This window comes from Artemia sp. Qi Xiang Cuo, chromosome 6 (genome assembly GCF_049724085.1).
Source record: "Artemia sp. Qi Xiang Cuo chromosome 6, ASM4972408v1, whole genome shotgun sequence".
In the NCBI taxonomy this organism is placed as follows: domain Eukaryota; kingdom Metazoa; phylum Arthropoda; class Branchiopoda; order Anostraca; family Artemiidae; genus Artemia; species Artemia sp. Qi Xiang Cuo.
In genome coordinates this window covers 62,445,509-62,470,777 of record NC_142799.1, presented here as the reverse complement: position 1 = coordinate 62,470,777, position 25,269 = coordinate 62,445,509, and the positions used below count along the sequence as shown (strand labels likewise).

The 25,269-nt window shown below is 32.9% G+C and overlaps 2 protein-coding genes across 2 annotated transcripts in view; one reads left to right on the top strand and one right to left on the bottom strand.

The window, feature by feature from the left end:
• The window catches only part of LOC148951485 (uncharacterized), a 190,391-nt gene that overhangs the window by 16,035 nt on the left and 149,087 nt on the right, over nt 1–25,269 (bottom strand). The gene's annotated exons all lie outside the window — the stretch shown is intronic.
• Nucleotides 1–25,269, top strand: part of LOC148951486 (bumetanide-sensitive sodium-(potassium)-chloride cotransporter-like) — a 115,174-nt gene that overhangs the window by 78,829 nt on the left and 11,076 nt on the right. Inside the window, exons 15-17 of the mRNA XM_089090905.1 lie at nt 6,699–6,856; nt 10,507–10,633; nt 16,459–16,568. Of these exons, the coding sequence (XP_088947031.1) occupies nt 6,699–6,856; nt 10,507–10,633; nt 16,459–16,568 (395 nt within the window). The remainder of the gene's footprint in view (nt 1–6,698; nt 6,857–10,506; nt 10,634–16,458; nt 16,569–25,269) is intronic.

The window sequence follows — 25,269 nt, the reverse complement described above, 5'->3', positions numbered from 1 at the left end:
ATAGCCTCTATGTATTTTACAAGGATTACATAATTTAGACTTTTCACTATAGTCATCTATAATTGTACAAGTCTCACATTGAGTCCAACTGCCAAGAATGTACATGCACAATGGACATGTATAGAACATTTTTTCGGTTTACAATGTCAACTCTCTCACAGCTGAAACGAAACTTATCGTCCTCGTTCGATAAATTCAGAGTGGATGAATGTGGAGAGGAGTAGCTGTGACGGCACCTCTTTCAAATGGAGGAGCCATCTACACTGAATCCATTGGCAATGTTTTCAAAAGTATATCCACGATATGATTCTGCTTTGTTCCAATTAATATATCAATAAATTGACTATAAGCATTTGAATCACATTTTAAAAGTTTCATACAATAGTCCAATGGGGGAAAATCACTCCTCATTATATTGTCAAGTGTTCCCTGATGAGAGAATATCCTGCGTTGAAGAGATAACTGGAGAAAATCGTCATCGAAAATAAAAAGTTTTTCCCTAAACACTAGATTTGGTCTAATTCTCTATGTCTCAAATTTATTCCTTTTTCAATTCTTTCACTCCGACTGCGGACTTTTGACTGATCCAGATTCGCTGGCCCCTAGCCTAACCTAAGCAGAGAAGAGAGAGAACATTTTCGATTTCGAAACAATTTTATTGCATAAGTACAACAACAATAATACTAAGCATGTACAATTAGCGATACAGTTTATTGTCTTCAATATGTTTCACCAATGCACTTAAAGCACATTGGAGTCTATTCACATGGGCTAAATCAACTTTAGCAGCAAAGCATAACTGATCCCTCATTTTAAGTTTGCTCAACGATATTACATATGCTTCATCCCATTCCAGACAAAGTCATGATCCTCTCGTGATCTCTACCGCAATGTATTGTGTTCTTGTATTATTACCATCAACTACACTATCAACTTCTAATAGGGTAAATATCCCACTCATCATCAACACAAATATATATATCCAAATGAGTAAAGTCAAACTGTTCTTCTTCTCACTCCTTTGAACTCTATTCACAGACTAATAAAACAAATATAGTCAAAATCCTTTGCTTATATTCTCTGCAAACCTCTACTACTAATATGTAACCAGGCCTCTAATTGGCTGAGAAGGAGACACGTTATCCTGTTTCCTGTTATCGGATCAATAAAATTCCTAATCGACTACGCAATCAATTTCACGGAAATCCACTTCCCTTTCGATTACGCAATCAATTTCTCGGAACTTTACTTCCCCCTCGAGTCCTCGATCCATACATTGCCCCTAGCGATTATGTAAATCACCCCCCCCCCAGTGTCATAAATCAATAATTCCCCGAGCGATTATGTAAATCACCCCTCATGTCATTACACGTGGCCAAACAACAAAGAAGCGATGTTTGTTTCTTAATTCCCCTTTAGTGAATCAATAATTCCCCTCGATTATGTAAATCACCCCTTTGTCATTACACCTGGACAAACAACAACAAATAAATCGACCTTGAAACATCCATCAAAGTGAGAAAAATCCTGTTTTTCCATTCTCACTGACAAAAACCATAAAACATCCATAAATTGTTGTACTCGTCGCTGTTTTTTTCATTATCACAGACAAAAACCCTAAAACAAACATAAATTGATTTTGACAGCCATTAAAAACATCAAACAAATTGAACAACACACATAACCGTCCAAAAAACATCAATAAAAGTGGGAAAAATCATTTTTTTTCAAGTGAGAAAAATCCTGTTTCTTCATTCTCACTGACAAAAACCGTAAACCACGTGGTTCGCCCGGGACATCATGAGGCCTTTCTACTCAGACACAAACTTGATTTCTTTTCCTTAAAAAAAAAAAAATTAAAGACTCAAGAAATGCTCTAAGAATGTAAGCATAAAAAAATTAAAAATGTCAAAAATAAAAAAGGTAAAAAAAAGATTCTGAAATTCATGCCACTTATCGATAATTAAAAAAATTTTCTGGTGAAATCCATATTTTAATCTGTGTCTCTCTCTTTGATATACTGGAATCAAGGTTACCATATTATAAACATTTCAAAAGTCCTGCATATCATTTATATAGACAATGAATCAAGTCATAAGAAAACAAAAAAAACTTTAATCTATAGGAATCTGTCAAGCAAAGTGAAAGTCGTATGCTTCTATCTTATGCCACACAAGTCGCTGAAATGATAAGTTCTATGTATGAGGATTAAATAAAAACAGAAGTTTTTTTAAGTGAAAGTAAGGAGCGACATTAAAACTTAGAACGAACAGAAATTATTCCGTATATGAAAAGGGATGTCCCCTACTCAGCGCCTCGCTCTTTACGCTAAAGTTTTTTTATTGTTTTAAAAAATAAAGTTGCGAGACAGAGTCAAACTTTTTGCGTAAAGAGCGTGACGTTGAGAAGGGGACACCCCCTTTCATATACGGAATAATTTCTACTCGTTTTAAGTTTTAATGTCGCTCCTTACTCTCAGTTAAAAATACTTGTTCTTTTTATTTAATTTCTGAACGTTTTTGAATTAATCCAGCTTTGATTTTGGCTCACCGTACACGAATAATTAAAACAAAATTTGCATATTAATTTTACTTTTTTTTGGCTAAATGGCTTTCTCGAAATTTTTTTCAGACGTAACATACGAATTAATTTACGTAACGAACTTCTATATTCATATGTTGTTATTACGTATATAAGGGAGTTCGCCCCCTAGTCAATTCCTCACCCTTTACACTAAAATTCGAATTTTGTTCGAATCACAAACCCCTGAATCACAAACGCCTGTTAATTAGAATAGATAGCTCTTTTGAAAGTACTAAAAAAAACTTTAGCGTTAAGAGCGAGGCATTGACTTGGTGGTGAATCCCCTCATGTACGTAATAATTTATGCTCGTTTTAAGTTTTAATGTTGCTCATTGCTTTCAGTTGAAAAAATTTTCTTTTTTATTTAATATCTGATTTTTTTTTTTTTAATAATGCAGGGAAATCCGGCACCCCATTCATAGAAATGTCCCTTCCCCAAAGGAAACATCCTGAAAACGTCTATATACTTCCCATCAACCAATACTATAGGTAAACAATGGGCAAAGTTCATAACTTGCAGCCCTTCCCCCGGGAAGAGTGGGAGATTAAGTCATCCTAAAACACATATTTATTAGATTTTTCGACTATGCTGAACAAAATGAATATCTCAAAATTTTGATTGGATGACTTCGGGAAAAAAATGAGTGCGGGAGGTGGCCAAGTTGCCGTCCAATTTTTTTAGTCACTTAAAAAGGGCACTAGAAATTTTAATTTCTGTTTGAATGTGCCCTCTCACGATTTTCTAGGACTACTGGATCGATACGATCACCCCTGGAAAAAAAAAAAAAAAAAACACGTATCCGTGATCTTTCTTCTGGCAAAAAATACAAAATTCCACATTTTTGCAGATAGGAGCTTGAAACATCTATTGTAGGGTTCTCTGATACGATGAATCTGATGGTGTGGGATTCATGAAAGTTCTATGACTTTTAGGGGTTGTTATCCCCCTTTTTTCGAAAATAAGGCAAATTTCCTCAGGTAACTTTTCTCGCGTAATTTTTGATAGGTAAGACTAAACTTGATGAAACTTTTATATTTGAAACCAGCAAAAAAGTTTGATTCTTTTGATGTATCTATTCGTTTTTTAGAGTTTCTGTTACTATTGAGCCGGGTCGCTCCTTACTTACATTTCGTTACCACAAACTGTTTGATAATATTGCCGAAATACAGACTAGTAGTTGAATCGGTGTTAAGTCAGCAGCTCTGCATGATTGCGTTCTATCTCCTTTTACATGGTCTATTTCTATGAACTTTGTCTTAAGAAACACAGCAAGGGCTATGGGAAAACATCGTATCGATTGGGAAGGTAACACTCTCATAGACTTAGACCATGCAAATGATTTCAGTGTAATAGATAAAAATATAAGCAATTTGAACGAGTTTTTGATGGTTGTGATAGTTCAGGGTGTGAGAATAGGCTTGGAAACTAATGTTAATAAAAATAAGGTGCTTTGACTAGGTATAAATGAGAACGAAGAGAAGATGTTATAATATGCTCTTGGGAAAAAGAAATTATATGCTTCGAAAATTCACAGGCTGACTCCCATTATTGTCTTGTTCTTAATAATTAAATTGAGAATTCTTTGAATAAAGATCTTTAAAATATTTGATATTGCAATAGCCAAATTTTCGAACAATTTTTGGAATAGCATCAACAGTTTCACTTTATGCACATTCTGTTAATTGTGACTTCATTTTTTGACTTAAGTTTTTCAAAGGGTAGGTTCAAGAAACCGATTGGTATTACTGTGACAATACTTGTAGGCTATTATTATTTATTCTCTAGCTTAAAAATTAAAAAAAAAAAAATAGTCCCCTAAAACTTTGCTGGGTCTTACTCCCTCTATTGTCTTGTTACCAATAATTAAATTGGGAGTTTTTTGAATAGCCTATTTTTAGAACTAATAGTGCAGTACCCAAATTTTCGGATAATTTTTGGAATAGCCTCCAAAGTTTTACTTTTTGCACAATTCTGTTTATTATGACTTCATCTTTTGACTTAAATATTTACAAAACATGCGTTCCCGAAACTGACTGAGATTAATTTAGTATTACTTGTATTATTTTTCATTTTATTTTCCTTCCAAAACGCTGCACAGCCAAACAGTCTGATTTATTTTTGCTATTGCAAGTGAATATATACTACACCATTAACCACCTTTGTTTATTATGATTGTGTGAGGTTCTTTTAATCTAATATTATAGAATGAAGGTAAAAACAAATAGTCGATGATCATTATTGAAAAAATATTCTGGACCCAAAATTCCCTGGAAACTACATCAATAAAGAAATTTATTTCTATCTGTTACTTACTTTTAGGTCAATCCTCGGGGAAAACAACATATATTTAAAAAATATATTGCATTAATACGGTTGAGGTTTTGAATTTTTTTCCGGATTAACAGGAACATTTCCTAGGAAAAATTATTTCTGTTTGTATTATATTCTTCTTGAAAAAGCTTGAAGAGGTCCAGGAGAGCACTTGTATGTGAAATGATTTTACTTTTTCAAATTCTTAAGTGATTTTCTCCTCTTTTAAAAACATCTAGTAATACCAACTTCATTTGCCTACAAATCTACAAAACAAATTCTATAAAATATGACAAGCGTGAGAACCAGAAAGGATATAAAATTCATTTAGTCTCACAGTATGAAAATAATTTAAACTTTAAATTTTGTCTAATTAAAACCAATATTCAGATAAAATATTAGGCAAAGCTAGTTATAGTAATTTAGGAAAACAAACTTTGATGCTTGAAAAATTGCATATTGGAAAATGTTTCTGACATTCTTACAATATTAACCTAACAGTTCTTTAAATGGGATGATAAATTTTATTGAAGGAAATGTCCTAAGTAACCTATAGCTTCATTTCTTGCTTTCATTAAAACCTATATATATATATATATATATATATATATATATATATATATATATATATATATATATATATATATATATATATATATATATATATATATATATATATATATATATATATATATATATATATATATATATATATATATATATATATATATATATATATATATATATATATATATATATATATATATATATATATATATATATATATATATATAAACTCCGAGTTATAGACAGCATAGAAAGTTACAGAGTCCTAGAAAGCTACGAATAACACAAATATATGTTTAGTTTTATTATTTTAAAGATTAAGAGCTTTAAATGAACAATTAATGTTTTATAAACTTAAATTGTTAAAATTTGAATGTGACTGAAAGATAATTGCGGCACACTCTGCCAGAAAATTCGTCCTTTTGCAGCAAACTCATCCTTTTGAGGGCTGAAGAATCGAGACAAGAAAAAATCTTGATAAAAATCAATTTTTTGAAAGATTAATACATACTTACAAAATATCTCAGCTAAGCATCGTGTAAATTAAGGTTTATTTTCCCAGTGAAAAACACAATTTACCACATACCTATAGCTGTATCTTGAAGAGAAAAGATAAGCAACTTACATTGTTGAGTTTATTCGTTTCATATTTCACATTTATCTACCCCCTGAATCAGATCTATGATATTAAACGGACCTTTTCTTGGAGAATGATCTTAACTTGCTTGACAAATAAGAACATTTTCCTATTTTCTCATGTTTTCCCAACTTTGCTGACTTATTCTTCAATATAGAAATGGCAAACATGATTTCAAAAACATAATTCATTAGATGGACAGGCATAAACCTGAATATTAGCCATCAAATAGCAACACTGTCTTACTATGTTAAAAAATTAAAAGTGTAGGACTTCAGAAAAGTAACATTTCAAGAAGTTGCACAGGGAAAAAAATCCTTCTGAAAAAAACTTTTTTTTTACTGAAGTTAAAAACAAGAACATTTGAATAGTTTTATCATGCATTTCCTTAATACCTGCCTCTTTACCTGCATTTTTTTTTGGGGGGGGGGGAGATGGTCCCTTTAAATATAGGGATACTATTTTTGTTTACTTTAGGGTTTCTACGGATTATTGTCTCAATTCAGTGGACCTAGACTTTCTTTGATAGAAATGAGATACATTTTTCAAGGAGATGTTATTTTTCAGACTGAAAAATAACAAAAAAATGTCTTTTTTCAGCGCTGCGTTTAGCCAAGGAGTTGCAGTGGCCATTTTACGGGCACCACAAGGATTAGATTTCTCTGATTACATCCGATTCCTAGATGGCGTTGTTGGCAAGTCAGTAGGATCGCCAAGGGTGCTAGAAAACGGAGAAATGCCAAAATTTGGTACACAAGGTAGTTTCGTATTCGTTTGTTTTAAACTGAATTTAAACTGAATTAAATAAGAAACTGAATTTATTTTATCAGTTCAGGAAAACTGAACTGATAAATCAAAGCTGATAAAATAAGAAATTGATAAAATTCATCTCCGAGGAATAAAAAAAAGTATAAACAAAAACATTTTGTGTGTTTTCTTTTATCCCACTCTCGCCTTAGATTGGGAGGAGGATAAAAGAGCCAGCTGAGTATATCTGTTAAAAATAGCATACATTTTATATACTAATCTACCTCTGGCTATTTGATAATAACTAAAAAACAGCCTAAAAAAAAAAAAAAAAATCGAATTCGTTCAAAGAAATTACAAATTGAATCCAAACAAACATAGACCCCTAATTGAAATCTTCACTATGCTGCATATTTTATTTTGTTTTCTTGATTATTTTTAATTTCGATAAGAAGATCCTTATGAAAGCCTTGCCTAGTAATACATACCTAATAGAACACTTGGTCAATTATAGGTAATATTTTCAAAGAAAATAAGGTATAACTTATTTTAGTAAGATGGATAACATTGATCTATAGATTTAAATATTGCGATGAAAACTAATAGTAAATTTTTTTTTATTTAATCAGACACCGTGCAACCTTCTACAATTTTTTAAATTAAAAAAAAAAAATATGTTTCCTATCATGAGGCTGAACAACTCTTTCCAAATCATTTACCATAGATATTGTTTATATAATTTATTACGATTTTTGCGCCCATAAATAGGACAATTGTCGACAGGTTGCTTGAAGTCTAGCCCTAAGTCTTCCGCTGCGATCTTGAATTTACTGATTTTCCTGTCTAATATAATTTTTTTTTTATTTTTGTAAAAGTAGAAGATATCATAAAGTGCGTATGAAAAAAACAGGATGTCAATGTTGAAATTGTAAAATCTGGATTTATTTTTAGTGGATTTTAAGGATGGCTTTTAATGGTTTACTTTTTGAGCATATGAAAAATTCACATACATTGAAAATTCACTTTGATTCACAAATGTTCCGGAATGTAATGAATAAAGGCACAGGATATTCCACGCCCTATTTGATAATTTTGAATTAATATTTTGTTATTTTTTTTTCTCTAAAAACTGCCTTTGTGCCTCCTATAGAACTACCTCTGTTGGATTGACTGTTTATGAATCGAAATCTTGTTTTGATTTTTTTTTACTTTTGGTTCAACCGAGTTCAAAAATGACTTCTTCCTTTTTCTTAGTGTTAATATATTCTTGCGTGATTCTCCCTATGGCTCAAAATAAACCCTATCAATTTCCTAGTGATGAGCTAAAAAAGGTTTCTTCAGTAGTTTTGGTGACCTCTAATATTAATGATGGATTTGATACTCCTATCGTCAATTACAATTATTGCGTTGTGGTGTTAACATCACATGATAGTTGTCATTCAAAAAATTTGAGGTGGGATAAACTATGAGTCTGCTGCCCTGCTACGGAAATACAGAAGTTCTGCATTGTAAGACATTAAACTTATAGGAGAAAAAAAAATGAAAATGACTTCTTTGTTTTATGTAAATTAATGACCGATTCCTAACTATGCTCCTTCTCTCGATCTTTAACCACGTCTTTCACATCTATATTTCTTGTTTACTTCACCCATCGTGTGCTTGCTTCTGGGATGAAATTCTTTAATTTGTTCTGTATTTGCTTAGTACAATAAATTGATGGGCTTTAAGAGAGGTAAAAAGAAAAAAAAATAGTTTCGAAGAATTTATTTGTCAAGTTGTTTGGAAACGAGAAAAGTAGATATGATGTATTTGGAAGAATCAAGATTTTAGCTTGAAGAATTAAGAAAACATACGAAGAAGAACTAGAAAGCACATAGGAAATCTGGATAAGATATTTAAATACAGTGCCTATTCGTATTTTTTAGGGTAAGATGCCAAGGTCTTAATAACGCTTTTAGAATTATTATAGCAACGTTGGGAGTTAATTGAACAACGTTGTGATAAAAAAGTGTTCTGGGAAAACTGTTCCTCTAATATTATGTATTAAAATTTCTTCAATGTTCTTTAAAGTTTCAAGTTTCTTAAATTCTGATTTGTGAGAAATTTTTTCATTGTGCGTTTTTATTTTCATTTTGCTCTCCTGTGAAATTAGGAAAAGTGGACTTAGGCCCTTTTTGCAAAACGAGACAGAATTATGGCTTTGGTTCATCTTTTTACATAAATATTATTTTTCACAAAGATCACCGTTTAATAATTCAGCCTGTAGATTTGTTGTTGCTGTGATACTCGAAGAAAGACAAAGCAGAAAAGTGAAAATAAAAAAAATTATGAAAAGATTAAAGAATTTTATGACAAAAACCTAAAACTAGATCGGTGAATCCGTTTCAATTGAATTTCGACTTAATTTCTTACAAACAAACAAAAAAATAAACTAAATTACAAAGAGTCACCAAAAGTTACCGTAAACCTGTATTGGGGCGGCTACATCACCTAACTGTTAAAGAAATGAATGAGCATATGCATAAAAACAATAACAAGAAAGGAAAAAGCAAAAGGATTTTTTTTTGAAAACAAGGAACTTTCACGCAACAAATATCTCCTTAGCTTATTTTGGAAGAACCCTAAGCCGCCCGGATACTCTCCATAGTAGAGTTAAAGTACATCTGATGATTATGAAATTTGTAGATCGCTTGAAATCTGAAATGTAATAGCACAGAAACAAAAATCATAGCTGCAATAAACAAGATATTATTTCCAAGAATTCCACCCCCCCCTTTCTTGAAAAATCCAAAAAGATTTCGTTGCATGGACCAAATTCCCTGCAGGGGATTTTTTTATTGATATGTTACACAAGATAAACAAAACGCAGCAAACAGCGTTTCTGCGTTTTCTTAAAAAACTATGAAGTCTCCACATAATACTATAGATTACCTTAGTATTTATGTTTGAATGAGGCGGTATTAATGCTTTAAAAAATCCTTGTTCCCTTCCCCAGTTTTGTTAATTACAAAGAGAGTCTCTGATATTTGCTGTATGATCCCTGTGGTGATGGGGTCACCGAGGTCAAAGGTTCAAGGGCACTAGAAGTGCCCTTGTCGAAGGTTTTCCTGAAGATACAACAATAGACTCGGTCAGTTTATCCCAACGATCGGTTGTGAACTATAGGAAGCCATCATAGTGATCTTCATATTACTAGTGATCTTCATATAGAAAGCCATCATATGATCTTCTAGACTTGATTCAAAAGGTTGCATTTTAATTTGTCTGTAGCATCATAAAATTATTAATTTAATTAAGCTAAGGTAAATTAATAATTGAAAGCAATACTTTTTGGATTGAAGATGGATTTTTCACCTGTTGTAGGTATTGAAGAACAGTAAAAAACTATAGCGAAAACTACAGAATAGCATCCTGTCACGCAGCCCTGAGAGAGCGGAAACATTTGGCAGAATATTTGGCCGTATATATGGCAGTATACAGCCATAAATATTTGGCAGTATTCTTAATTTGAGATCGTAGCCTTTTACAATGAATCTTATAGAACACATTTCATAAGTTTGTTTTGTTATATAAAAGTCTTCATAGCTCCAAATTTTAATTTAATATGATTATGTCTGTTAAATAGTTATTCCTTTCATATTAAGTTGCGTTTTTTTTATAGGTATTCCAAATCCAGCATTTGAATCTCAAGAATCTGTAGGTTCTGTGGACTCAATTGTATCTGTTGATGAAAAAGCAGCCGAATCTAAAAAGAAGAAGAAGAAGGACTCTACTTTGAAAATTGATGTGTAAGTTACTTTGCGTTTTCGCTAAATTTTTGTTTGTGTTCTCTTATTTTATTTTTCTAGGATTCACCTAAAACGCAAAACATCCATGTGAAGTTGATTCGTTCTTTCTGAAAACTTAAACATCAAAACTAGACACAGGGAGCGAGATGAGTAGAAAACATTTTTTTATTATTATTATTGGATGTGTTTTGAACGACCCATTTGAAAGATTCCACAGCAACCGTCGAACCGTCATGATACATGAGCTTACATTAGAAAATGGATGAAATCTGACTTTGGCCAGTTTTATGGTTAGCTTGAAAATAAAAAAAATGAGGTTTATGGATGTCTCCTGACCATGGGAGCCCATAAGCTGAATTCCAGGGGGGGCAAACTTCGTCTAATTGCTACTTTTAATGCTATTTAATAGAAATCTCAGAACAAAAATATAAAAAAAAGGCAGCATCATTCAGCCAGGGGGGCAAGAGCCCCCCCCTGCCCCCCCATATGGGCGCCCATGCTCCTGACTTGGGAGGTGCTTTAATTTTTTAATTGGGTAACTGGGCGGAAATAAATCTGGAAGTGCTCAGTTTAGAGTTTGTTACCAAAACCTTCATTCAAAAGCTGTCCTTGAGCAATTACTACGGCTTGTAGTCTTTGATGTAATTCGTAGTGAAAAATTATGATTAGTTGAAAATATTAACTTTCATCTATTAATTAAAATTAATTAACCGAAAGTCCTTTAAAATGAAATAATTTAATATCTAATTAAATAATGAATCCCATTAATTACATAATGTACAATTATGAAACAAACTGCTAACTGCGAACTAATTTTAAATAAAGATAATTAATTATTAATCATCTGAAAATACAAATTTTCATCTATGTCTGAAAACGGTCAATACGACAAACGCAAAACTGTGAAATTGAAATTTAAAAGATCCAGGAGCATAATTTGCTTTGGGGCAGAGAGGCAATTTTCACCCCTTAGACCTCAGTTCCCTCCCCACCTCAAACCCAAGTCTGACCACCCTCTCCCCAGCTGAATTTAGTTTCTCCAAAAATATTTTCAAAACTAAGATAAGCCTGCATAATTCAAGCATCCACAGAAACGGGTCTGTTTTTTTTAGTATATCTGTACGTTTTTTGTTACTATATGGCTCGTTTTTTATTTTTCCCTATCATATTCACTTGATTTGGAAAAAATTGGCTTCAACTTTGTACCCCCCCCTCCCAGCATTCTACGAATTACGCCACTGGATTTAACACAAAGTTTAAAATATCGACTAACGGACTCCCAGATATTTTTTGCCCTGTTAAAGGGTTCATGTTACTTTGGTATTTTTGTGGTATTTGAATCTCAATAGCGCTAAAAAAGAGAAGAAAAAGGACGTAAATTCTAGTTTTCATACATGAAACCTCTGCTTTTAAGAAGAATTGAGATAAATCAACGTTTTCTGAAGAGCTTAATGGTTCGAATAAATTAAAACGTAAAACAAGTAGAGGTAAAAGAACCTAAAAGCTACTTAGCCTCGAATGGCAAAAAGACAAAATTAGGATTTACGAAGCATTAGCATTAAGCATTTTTTTTTTTTTTTTTTTTTTTTTTTTTTCCTAGTGAGATTCTTAAAGGTTTGTAGAATTCACATGCTAATTTCAGATAAATTTTTTTTTACTTAGATCACACCAAAAAACTAAAAAACTTAGACTCCCACCAACTATAAAAGAATAAAATAAACGATTGACTTTCAGTCAAACCAGAAAACAATAAGGGAAAAAAAGAAAACAAGAAAAAAGGAGTTTTATCTTTTATAGCCGTTGTAGACAGCGTAGTATTATTTATGTTTCTGATTTATTCAATAGCATTAAAATGCTGACCAAAACCACATATATAAACACTGATAAAAAGAAAAATTAAATTATCAGGGAGTTCTAAGAAAGAGGATATATCAAGTGGAAAACCTAGAAATTAATGTTTATTGCCACACTAGAAATACTGCCACCCTTTGCTCAGCTGTCTTATGTCAGTAGCTACTCCTTTGATTAGGAAATTTTGAGAGTTCTCCTTAAACCACTGGATATTCGTAAAAAAAGGAAAAAAAGGAATGATTACTAGCAAAGTTACAATCATGATAAGTCTCAATGCGGAAATTAGAGCTAAATTGATCTCATCAATCGAAGACGAAAGATAGTCATGCTAAATGTGACCTTTTTTTCCCTTCACGATTGTCCGGTTATTTTCCTAGCCAATAAGCTTTAGTTGTAAAATTCAGTCTAAAATATAAAACTCTGTTTCCCTTTCTCACGAAAAGAGTCAAATGTAGTGTAAGGTTTTCAACTATCTGATAAGTTAAGCTTTGGGACCGTAATGGTCCTATTTCATTCTCAAAGTGTCTGTGGGTGGGATACCCTGCTAACCGGGATGTTTTGCTACAGGGTTTCCAAATTCCAGTACCCACTAGCCTGTTTTCGGCAAGCAGAACTGATGCTCTGGAATTTATTCTTCGTCATAGTGTGCGACCCAAAAATGAATCTATTAGGGTCTTTTGAGTTTTGTTTGTATATAATGATGGAGACTGACGCTTTCACGTGATATATGGATCTGAAGATTTATGATTTTTCGTCTAGTTTTTGTAAAGATTTTAATGATACTGTTGATGTCTGAAGATCGCTTTTAGAAAAAAAATGGGTTAGTTTTTTACACTAACTCTGAATTTTGATTATGGGGAATGTATGTTCAAGTGTCTTACCGGTGGTCTTATAAAATTAGCAGTGTAGGAGGATGGAAGATTAGCCACAGGAAGATAGTAGGTTCTAAAGGAAAGCGTAATGATTCAGGTGTAGTGCCTTTTCACGTATTCTGTGGAACAATTAATGTCTAATTTTTTCTGAAAGGAATATTAGCTTCAAGGGCTAATTGTGGAGCTATTGTTACTAATCTTTGCCAAAAAATTTCTGTAAGAGGTGCAGATGATGGCTCATATATTGGATATTTATTGCACCATTTTTGGCTTGATTTGCCCAAATGTTGCCACTTATTCCCACTTAGCGGGGTAAATGCTGCGTTTAAATTTTTTAGCCTTTTTTGTCCAGGATATTGATAAATGCTTTACTTGCAATATATCTAGGTCTTCAGCTTCACTTCTAAGGGAGCTAAGTATATTTAGAGTTGGAAAATAATAGTAATTTGGGAGAAGTTGCAGGAAGATTTGTGTTTTACAAAGTTTTAAATGTTAAATTTAGGGCATGGATGTCTCTTGTCAAAATATTGATCTATTTGGGAGCTTCCTTGTAGCAGTCCATTTCCGAATTCGAAATTTTACTGCACAACTTTATGGGATGAATCAAACGTTCAATTAAAGCGCCCAAGCGAAAAATATTTTAACATATTCTGTAGCAGTTGGCTCTCATATTTGAAATTATGCTGCACGGCCATTTGGGATGAATGAAATGTTCAGTTTAGTCACCCAAATGAGACATATTTGAACATATTATGTAACAATGGGTTCCTTATTTGAAACTATACCACACGGCTATTGAGACAAACCAAATTTGATTTAAAGCGTACAAGAGAAATGCGTTTTGAAATCCAATGGAATTTAGGGAAATTCACTTCAGGAACCCTATGAATATACAATTATATTCTGAGTTCATCCTGCTTTTCTGTTTAATATAGGCTCTCAAATCATTTTGGCTATCCAATCATTCTGACATTCTTCTTTTACTTAATATTCAGTCTTTTTCTCAAGAAAAGATATTGGTGTAGTTGCAAGACAGCAATATCTAACCAAAATAGTGGAGAGAAAAACACAGGATGGCACGTGTAAAGTGTGGCGAAAAGTGTGCCTTCGTGTCTAGTAATCCTTTAGATGAGAAATTTTTTTTTATTATATTTAGGGATCTCCGGGGACCTCATTCTAAACGTAAGGGTGTAGATGCCACCCCTGTGCCTTAGAGAGGTACGTCAAGGGCGGATCCAGTATTTTTTTTCGGGGGGGGGGGGGTGGGTGGGTTTACTAATTTTTGACTCAGTTTTCGACTAATTTTACTGATTTTTACCAAGGTTTTACTAATTTTCGACTTATTTTCGACTCGGTCAAAAATTTCGAGGGGGGGGGGGTTCAAACCGGGTAACCCCTCCCCTGGAAACGGCCTTAAGGTACGTAATAGGAGGGAAATAATAACGAAGACCACGATGCCATTCCATCAAGTAAAATATAGGAAGTTAATTAGTTAAATTCAATATAATTATATCGTTATATTCAGGGGCTTCATTCTAAAGGTAAAGGTGTAGGTGCCGCCCCTGTGCCTTTGAGGGGTGCATACTTGGAAGGAAAATAATGGCGAAGACCACGATGTCTGTCCATCCAATAAAATATAGTGAGTTAATGAGGAATTTTCGGAAGAGTTTGATTAAAATATAATATACAACCTCAGTGAACATTTTGGCCATATACCTTATGGTCGTCCCCAGGGGAACAAAAAAGTAGAATAAAAATAAAATTCAACTTACAATTAAAAGTGAGTAAATTAAAATTATAAATATTTGAGTTTGTTGGCCACCCACTAACTCAACATAACAAACAACGGAGAAAAGTTACAAAACGTAAATTGAATATCCAATTTTAATAAGCATAAACCGAATATTTGGCAGAAAAAATTTCAGACTTTATTTTCGTTTGCTTATGTCTTCAAGTACGAAGAATGTTTATGGAGCTCCCGGAAAATTTGGAAATAAATACTTCAGCCAACAGGTTTGAATTATGACTTTTTTTCACCGTGATTTCCGTCTCATTTTGAGAGCTGATATTTTTATTGGTTTTCTGCAGTGCTAGATACGATTTTCCTTTTCCTTTTCTATAAGCAAGGTTAATATTCTGGCAGGTAAAAGTTCTTAAAAAAAGGATAATTAAGAGACAAATTTAAAAAACAAAGATAAAAATGTAATGCTGAAGAAAATTAGTCTATTGGATTTCAGGCGCCGCTAGATCTGTTTTAAACCAGTCGCAAATCTAAAGGATTATTTAGAAATACTTTTTTATAATTTTGCATGAAGAATGCGACATAGTTTACTTGAAATTATTTGGATAAATAATAAGTAAAGGGAAAAATGAATATTTTGAATACATAAGTAAAATTATATAGTGATATTTCCATTTTTATTTACTAGAAAAGTACATTGAGCGTGTTGACAACGCTAGGCTCTTACTTCCAAACTAGAAGGCGCGGTGCGTCATCTGGAAACAATTGAGCTATTAACTTTGATTTACTTCCAAATTTTTCCCTCTTTATCCATGATTTCTACCTCTTTTTGTGTAGGAATTTTTTTTTTTTATTTTTTTTTTGACTTTTGTGCGGTATTAAAGACCTAGTTCGTTTATTTTCTTAAAAACAGAGTCACATGTAGGGGAAGATAAAAATTATAAGCAATCCAGTGCAGATACTTTTCCCTTGCCAAATCGATTAGGATCTACTAAAGAGATTTCGAAGAGGAATACAAAAAACAGCAAAGAACACAGAAAAATAATCAAGAAAGAAATAACTGAATGAGGTTAAGGGTATTTTATATAGAGGCTGTGCGGTCTCAGAATGTATTGTTGAAGAGAAGAGGTTTAAAGTAGCGGAGAAGCAGGTTTACATTTTTCTTTTGGGCTGTTAGAGAATATGTAACTGGTCAAAGGATCAAAAAGTGACTCTTTTCGATTCACTTGATTTTTTGCAAGTAATTTCTCTAGCCCTCTGTGTTCAAGTGTATAAATTTTAAATTTCAGTACCCTATTTGAAATGCACGGTGATATTTACACCTTTATCATTATACTTAATTGTATGAAATTCATTTTTAGTTCGGTTTACGGTGAAGACGTTCCAAAGCACATACTAGAAAACCTTACTGTGTTCAGGAGAAAGCAACCCAAAGGTTTCATTGATGTCTGGTGGCTTTATGATGATGGAGGTAATTTTTTGTCTTTTAGTTTTTATGTTTCTTAAATTTCATTTTAAGCACTTTTCTCTCTGTGTTTTCCTAAAATCAGAGGAATATTAACTGCTTTAATCAAATGTATCAGTTCAATCAGTATTAAGCAACATATATTAAGGTTTTATTGAATATCATTTTTCTGTCTAAATACCCATGCCAGAAGATCTTCTATTTGTCCCATAAATAAATGAATGCTAGAAGTAAAATAAGGATACGCACATCAAACAGATCTTGGTAACGAACTGTAAGTAAGGAGCGACCCGGCTCAATAGTAACCGAAACTCAAAACCGGAATTTTGATACCCATAGATACAACAATAGAATCAAATTTTTATGCTTATTTCAAATATATAAGTTTCATCAAGTTTAGTCTTTAGTTATACCCATCAAAAGCTAAGCGCCTGAGAAAATATGCCTTATTTTCGAAAAAAGGGGGAACCCCCCAAAAAGTCATAGAACCTTATTGAAAATCACACCATAGGATTCAACGTATCAGAAAAACCCATTGCGGAAGTTTCAAGCTCCTATCTGCAAAAATGTGGAATTTTGTATTTTTGTCAGAAGAAAGATGACGGATGCGTTTTTTTTTTTTTTTTTTTTTTTTTTTTTTTTTCCGGGGATGATCGCATCGCTAAGTAGTCCTAGAATATCGTAAGAGGGCTCATTTGAAATGAAATTAAAAGTTCTAGTTACCCTTTTTAAGTGACCAAAAAAACTGGAGGGCAACTTGGGCCCCTCCCACGCTCTTTTTTGTCTCAAAGTCACCCAATCAAAATTTTGAGATAGTCATTTTGTTCAGCATAGTCGAAAATCTAATAAATATGTCTTTGAGGATGACTTAATCCTCCACAGTTCCCGGGGGAAGGGCTGGAAGTTATGAACTTTACCCATTGTTTACATATAGTATTGGTTAATGGGAAGTATAAAGACGTTCCAGGAGGGATTTTTTCTTATGGGAGGGGTTTTGGAGGAGGGGGTTATGGGGGAAGATCCTTCCACGGAGGATTTTTCCTTTGGGGAAGGGACATTTCTATGAAGGGGGCGCCGGATTTCCCAGCATTATTTAAAAACGATCAGAAATTAAAAAAAATTGAAAAAACTAGTTTTTCAACTGAAAGTAAGGAGCAACATTAAAACTTAAAACAAAAAGAAAGTATTACTTATATGAGGGGGGTTCACCCCCCTCATATACGTAATACCTCGCTCTTTTCGCTAAAGTTTTTTTTTTAGTACTTTCAATCTATTCTAATTAACCGGCCTTTGTGATTCAGGGGTTTGTGATTCGAACAAAATTCGAATTTTAGCGTAAAGAGCAAGGTATCCACTAGGGAGCAAACTTCCTAATATACGTAATAAAATATACGAATATAGAAGTTCGTTACGTAAGTTAATTCATAAGTTACGTCACAACAAAATTTCGAGAAAGCCATTTAGCCAAAAAAGTAAAATTAATATGCAAATTTCGTTTTAATTATTCATGTATGGTAAGCCAAAATCAAAGCTACATTAATTCAAAAACGTTCAGAAATTAAATAAAAAAACAAGTTTTTTTAACTGAAAGTAAATAGCGACATTAAAACTTAAAATGAATAGAAATTATTCCGTGTATGAAAGGGGCGGTTCCCTCCGCAATACCTCGCCCTTTACGCTAAAGTTTGTATCTGTCGCACAAATTTATTTTTTAAAACAATAACAAAATTTAGAGTAAAGAGCGAGGTATTGAAGAGGGGACGGCCCCTTTCATATACGAAATAATTTCTGTTCGTTTTAAGTTTTAATGTCGCTCCTTACATTCATTTAAAAAAAACTTGTTTTTTTATTTAATAAGTAACTGGAAGAATATACACAGGGAGGAGCAATTTATTTTACTTGGAAGCAACTGTAATTGGATACCAAGTGATACATTCTTAAGCGACTACGGAGGCATCGAAATTCACCGTTAAACTTAATTTTTTTTTAAAGTAAATTTAGTGAAGTTATGTTTTATTTTTCCCCCTTACGCTATTTTATGCCTGGGGAGTGATTTATAGGGAAAAACTATTCTTTAAATGAATTTTGTACTCGTACAAAAGATTGTGTATTATAATTTTCTTGAGATTTCCTCTTCTCTGTATTCTCCAGCTGATCAGCTTTTACAGATGATCACCTGAAAAAATTATCACTATGATGTATAATTATGATATCTCATTATTCATGTATCAACTGATCTATCATTATGATGATACATCATCGTAAAATGAGTCGTAAAAATGAAGAATTCTTTAGAAGTTAGAGGACATTGTAGAGCCAATATTTCCTGGCATAAGTTTGAATTTGAAAAGGAGGATTTTTCTTTGATAAATATCAGTTTAAACCTTCTGAATTTAGGAACATTATTTTCCTTGCTATTCATTGATTTTTCTTGATTATTTGGAATTAAATCTCTTATATTTTGATGAGCATCTTCAATATGTTTAAGATCTTGCACAATAGGGCATAATAATATCTTACAATATGGCATAATAGGGTATTTCAACTTCACGACCTAAAAGTGAGGAAACTATACGCTGATTATGAATAATTGAAACTTCTTAGCCTATTTTGGCCATGAAAATCTTTGGAAAGGAAAAAGAGGAATTACTCTTCTATAATATTGGGGTAAAAAGTGTGGTTTAATCCTATTGGTTTACGAAGGTGACCTATTTTAATAAATCAGTCATATTATTCCTGAAGTCTATTCCAGAGCAAGAAGCTAACAGCCCCGCCGTTTAAAAACATAATTGGCTCATAGGTTCTCTTGTGTGGAATTTTAAGCCAGTAAAAATAGCGAAAATTTAAATTTCTAGATAATTGATTCTACAGGAAAAATTTTTAAGCCAGTCAAATGAATGGAAAGGGTTTTAGTCACAAGATTTTTAAACGCTGTTTCTCTGTTTCTGTATTGTCTAACTTTCAAGAGATACAAACAAGAAAGATGTTCGGGATTTTTAGTCTTTTAGCAGCTTTTCAAAACGCTTGTGAATTCAGAAGCTGTATGGTAAAGGTGTGTTTTGCTCTCTCTGAGTAAAGTACATGCTTGATGTTCCTTTATAACGTTTACTTTCATCAAGAAAACTGTCCATAGGGATTTTTAACTAAATCTCTACCGGAATCAACTGCCTGTAGAATACCTTCCTAGAGCAGACAATTCCCAAAAGGCTCTTAATCCCTTTAAAAGGACGCTAAAACGTTTCATAAGGGGGCAGTTTTCCAAGGCTAGCGGAATATTACTTTTATGATACCTTAAGCAGTTCGGTAAAAACTTCATCGAAAAGTGCTTTTAAAAATAGAATAATTATGATCAAGGTATGACTTTTTCAATTTGATTTTTTTCTGCATGATTCCCTTCCTCCCTCTATATCAAGTTTTTTTCCTATTGCAATATCGTAAAAGTAGATCTTTATTGGTCCCTTAAAATCTTTTCTAGCCTTTTATATGGGGGTTAAGAACCGCAATGATAGCCTTGAAAGTAGCTCTCACTTGATGCCTCCCCCTCCTGCATTTTGCTGCTACAAGTTTGGTGCATAAGATACTAAAGCCTCTCCTCCTGAAATGTCTTACATCTATATTTGCATAAGGCTCTTTTGTACTGCGATGTGTTGCTATTAGTAGTAATAGTAATAGAGAAAACACTATTATTTATAACATATTATTTAATGTGTTATTTTATTTTATAACACTATTATAAAATAAACACATTATTTGTAATTCATTCATTTTTCTGTTCAATTGATGTTCTATACTACGACATAGTGCCCCTCCCAATATCCAGATACAAATACTACGGAACTTTATGTATCAACTCGTAGTTAAGGAGAAAACACCATATGAATATAAGACTGACTTATATTCCCTTTGAACAACCCCCAAATAATTTCTCTATTTTCCCTGTTTGATTAATAGTCTATGAAAGGCTTTTGTCGGGATAAATCAAGCATACAAAACCAATCTCAGGTCAAAGAAGAACATTTAGCCTACAGTAATTCCTGTGAAAGATTGTTTAAGCTTTTAAGTTATTAAATAGAAAAAAATAAATTTTTTCTGACTGAAAGTAAGGAGCGACATTAAAACTAAAAACGAACAGAAATTATTCCATATTTGAAAGGGGCTGTACCCTCCTCAACGTCTCACTCTTTGCGCTAAAGTTTGAATCTGTCTCACAACTTTATTCTTTAAAACAGTAAAACACTTTAGCGTAAAGAGCGAGGCCTTGAGAAGGGGACAGCCCCTTTCAAATACGGAATAATTTCTGTTCGTTTTAAGTTTTAATATCGCTCCTTACTTTCATGTAAAAAAAACTTGTTTTTGTTATTTAATTTCTGAACGTTTTTGAATTAATGTAGGCTTTGATTTTGGCTGAAAGTATATGAATAATTAAAACGAAATGTACATATTAATTTTACTATTTTTTTGGTTAAATGACTTTTTCGAAAGTTGTTTAAATTTATTTATGAACTTTTTTATTGTTAATAAATATACGTAACTTACTAATTAACTTACTAATTAACGAACTTCTCTATTCGTATATTTTTATTAAGGATATTAGGGGGTTTGCCCCCTAATAAATATCTCGGTCTTTACGCTATAAATAAAAAAAAACTGAAAGACTTTTTTTTAACTGAAAGTAAGGAGCGAAATTAAAACTTAAAACGAACAGAAATTATTCTGTATATGAAAGGGGCTGTCCCTCTTCAACGCCTCGCTCTTTACGCTAAAGTTTTTTTATTTAAAAAAAAAAAATTATGAGAAAGAGTCTAACTTTAGCGTAAAGAGTGAGGCGTTGAAGAGGGAACAGCCACTTTCATATACGGAATAATTTCTGTTCGTTTTAAGTTTTAATGTCGCTTCTTACTTTCAGTTAAAAAAAAATTAGTGTTTTTTAAATTTAATTTCTGAACGTTTTTGAATTAATGCAGCTTTCATTTTGGCTCACTGTACATGAATAGTTAAAACAAAATTTGCATGTTAATTTTACTTTTTTGGCTAAATGGCTTTCTTGAAATTTTGTTCTGGTCTAACTTACAAATTAACTTACGTAACGAACTTCTATACTCGTAAGTTTTATTATATTATATTAGGGAGTTTGCCCCCTAGTCGATACCTTGCTCTTTACGCTAAAGTTTGAATTTTGTTCGAATCACAAACCCCTGAATCACAAAGGCCGGTTAATTAGAATAGATACTTTCAGTTAAAAAAACTTATTTTTTTTATTTAATTTCTGAACGTTCTCGAATTAATACAGCTTTGGTTTTGGCTCACTGTACATGAATAATTAGAATAAAATTTGTATATTAATTTTAATTGTTTTGGCTAAATGGCTTTCTCGAAATTTTGTTCTGACGTAACTTACGAATTAACTTACGTAACGAACCTCTATATTCGTATGTTTTTATTACTTATATTAGGGAGTTTGCCCCTAGTCAATATCTCGCTCTTTACACTAAAGTTTGAATTTTCTTCGAATCACAAACCCCTGAATCACAAAGGCCAGTTAATTAGAATATATAGCTCTTTTGAAAGTATTAAACAAACTTTAGCGTAAAGGGTGAGGTATTGACTAGGGGGTGAACTCCATTATATACGTAATAATTTCTGTTTGTTTCAAGTTTTAATTTTACTCCTTACTTTCAGTTGAAAAAATTTGTTTTTTTTTACTTAATTTCTGATCGTTTTCCAAATAATGCTGGGAAATCCGGCGCCTCCTTCATGGAAATGTCCCTTCCCCCAAGGAAACATCCTCCATGGAAAGATCCTCCCCTGTAACCCCCTCCTCCGACCCCACCCCACCAGAAAAAAATCCCTCCTGAAACGTCCGTATACTTCCCATTAACCAATACTATTTGTAAACAATGGGCAAAGTTCATAACTTGCAGCCCTTCTCCCGGGAACTGTGGGGCATTAAGTTATCCTCAAAGACATATTTATTAGATTTTCGACTATGCTGAACAAAATGGCTATCTCGGTTGGGTAAAAAATTTTGGTTGGGTGACTTCGGGAAAAAATGAGCGTGGGAGGGGGCCAAATTGCCCTCCAATTTTTTGGCCACTTAAAAAGGGCAATAGAACTTTTAATTTCCGTTCAGATGAGCCCTCTCACGATATTCTAGGACTACTAGATCGATACGATCACCCCTGGAAAAAAAAACAACAACGAAAAAACAAATAAACACGCATCCGTGATCTTTCTTCTGGCAAAAAATACAAAATTCCACAATTTTGCTGATAGGAGCTTGAAACCTCTATAGTAGGGTTCTCTGATATGCTGATTCTGATGGTGTGATTTTCATTAAAGCTCTATGACTTTTAGGGGTTGCTTCCCTCTTTTTTTTTCGAAAACAAGGCAAATTTTCTCAGGCGCGTAACTTTTGATGAGTAAGACTAAACTTAATGAAACTTATATATTTGAAATCAGCACAAAAAATTGATTCTTTTGATGTATGTATTAGTATCAAAATTATTCTTTTTAGAGTTTTGGTTACTAATGAGCCGGGTCGCTCCTTACTTACAGTTCGTTACCACGGACTGTTTGAAAGTTCAAATTTGTTCCCAAGGCCGTAAATAAGAATAAATAGCTCTTATGAAATGACAAAAAAAACCTTTAGCGTAGAGAGCAAGGTATTGACTAGGGGGCGAATCCAATCATTACGTAGCCTAATGATTTTTGTTCGTTTTAAGCTTTGATGTTGCTCCTTACTTTCAGCTGATAAACTTGTTTTTTCATTTAATTTCTGATCGCGTGTTTAAATAATGCTGGGAAATTTGGCACCTACTTCATAGTAATGTTCCTTCTCCCATGAAAACTTCCTCCATGGAAAGATCCCCTCACGTAACCCTCGACCCAACCCCCACCCCCCACTACCATAAAAAATTCCCCCTGAAAACGCCTGTATACTTACCAATACCAATACTATCTGTAAACATTGGGCAAAGTTCATAACTTGCAGCGTTTCCCCCGGGGACTGTGGGGGATTGAATCATCCTCAGAGACATAGTTACTATATTTTCGACCATGCTAAAAAAAAATGGCTATCTCAAAATTTTGATCGGGTGACTTTGGGAAAAATGAGCGTGGGAGGGGGCCTAGTTGCTCTCCATTTTTTTGGTCACTTAAAAAGGAATTAGAACTTTCAATTCCGTTCAAATTAGCACTCCTGCGATATTCTAGGACCACTGGGTCGATATGATCACCCCTTGGGAAAAGAAAAAAAAAATACAAATTAACACGCATCCGTCATCTTTCTTCTTGCAAAAAATACAAAATTCCGCATTTTTGCTTATAGGAGCTTGAATTCTCTACTTTAGGGTTCTCTGAGACGTTGGATCTGATGGTTTGATTTTCATTAAAGTTCTATGACTTTTAGGAGGTGTTTTCCCCCTTTTCCGAAAATAAAGTAAATTTTCTCAGGCGTGTTACTTTTAATGGGTAAGCCTAAACTTGATGAAACTTATATATTTGAAATCACCATAAAAATCTGATTCTTTTTATGTATCTTTTGGTATCAATATTCCGTTTTTTAGAGTTTCGGTCACTGTTGAGCCGGGTCGCTCCTTACTTACAGTTTGTTACCACGAACTGTTTGACTGGCTGTGGGTCGATAGTAATAATTGGCAAGGAGAAATGCATCTATGAAACGTAGATTCTAGGGAGTTAGTTTCAAGGGCACATTTAATGGCCTTTATTGCTTATTAGTTTCAAAAAAAGCTGTGTAAGAAATTTATAATTTATTATTTTCAAGGAACATTATATTACACAAACAAATCTTGTTTTAGTTTCATTTCTATACTCTATGACAATTCTAAATAAGTAGTTTCTAAAATCGTCTTATAGCGTCTAATAATGCGTCTAATAATAGTATTGATAATAATATACTTAAAACCAACTGGGAATAACGCATTTATAAAGCAGCTAAATAAAAAGTATTTAAAGATCTATATAAAATTTTATTGTAAAGCCAAGCCACCATTCTTCTGAAGGGGTATTTGAAGTATTTCTATTTTGCTGAATTGGTAATTTGGTCCCAAGAAGTTTAGGCAACCTTGATTTCGATGATTCTTTTTTCTGGCTCTAATGACTAGTATATATGTTTTTTTTCTGTCCATAAGCAAGTCATCAGTTACCATCATGGCGTTAGAGGTGGTCTAACATTAGCAAAAGGAGACACGGAGTGTACTTACTAAATCTTTACTGCGACGACTAAAGGTTTTATCGGACATTTAGCAATTCTAAGATAATTCTTGAAAACTGTTTGCTAATATATTCTCTAAGGGATGATCAAGAGAACAATAGATGTTCAATCACAATTTGATCTTCCTGATCAAGATGGCCTTGTTGATCCTTCCTTTGAGAAGTTCATAGTAAACGGTTTTGTCAATTATCTCAGAAGTGTGATAACATTGGACACGGCCTTAAGCATGAAAGCAAGGAAAAATATTGATAAATTCATGGAAGGTATAATTAATTTTATGGAGAAATTTAAAGGGTTTGAGAACTTGGTATCATCATCCTCTGAAAATGATCCATGGTCATGCAGGTAAAGGTTGGGAACAAATTAAATTTTCATCAAAGAAAAGGTGGAAATGGTCATAGATTCAAAACATACTAGTTTTCACATGTTAAAATACAGACGGAAAGAGATTGGAAAGAGATTTTCCTAGCTTCG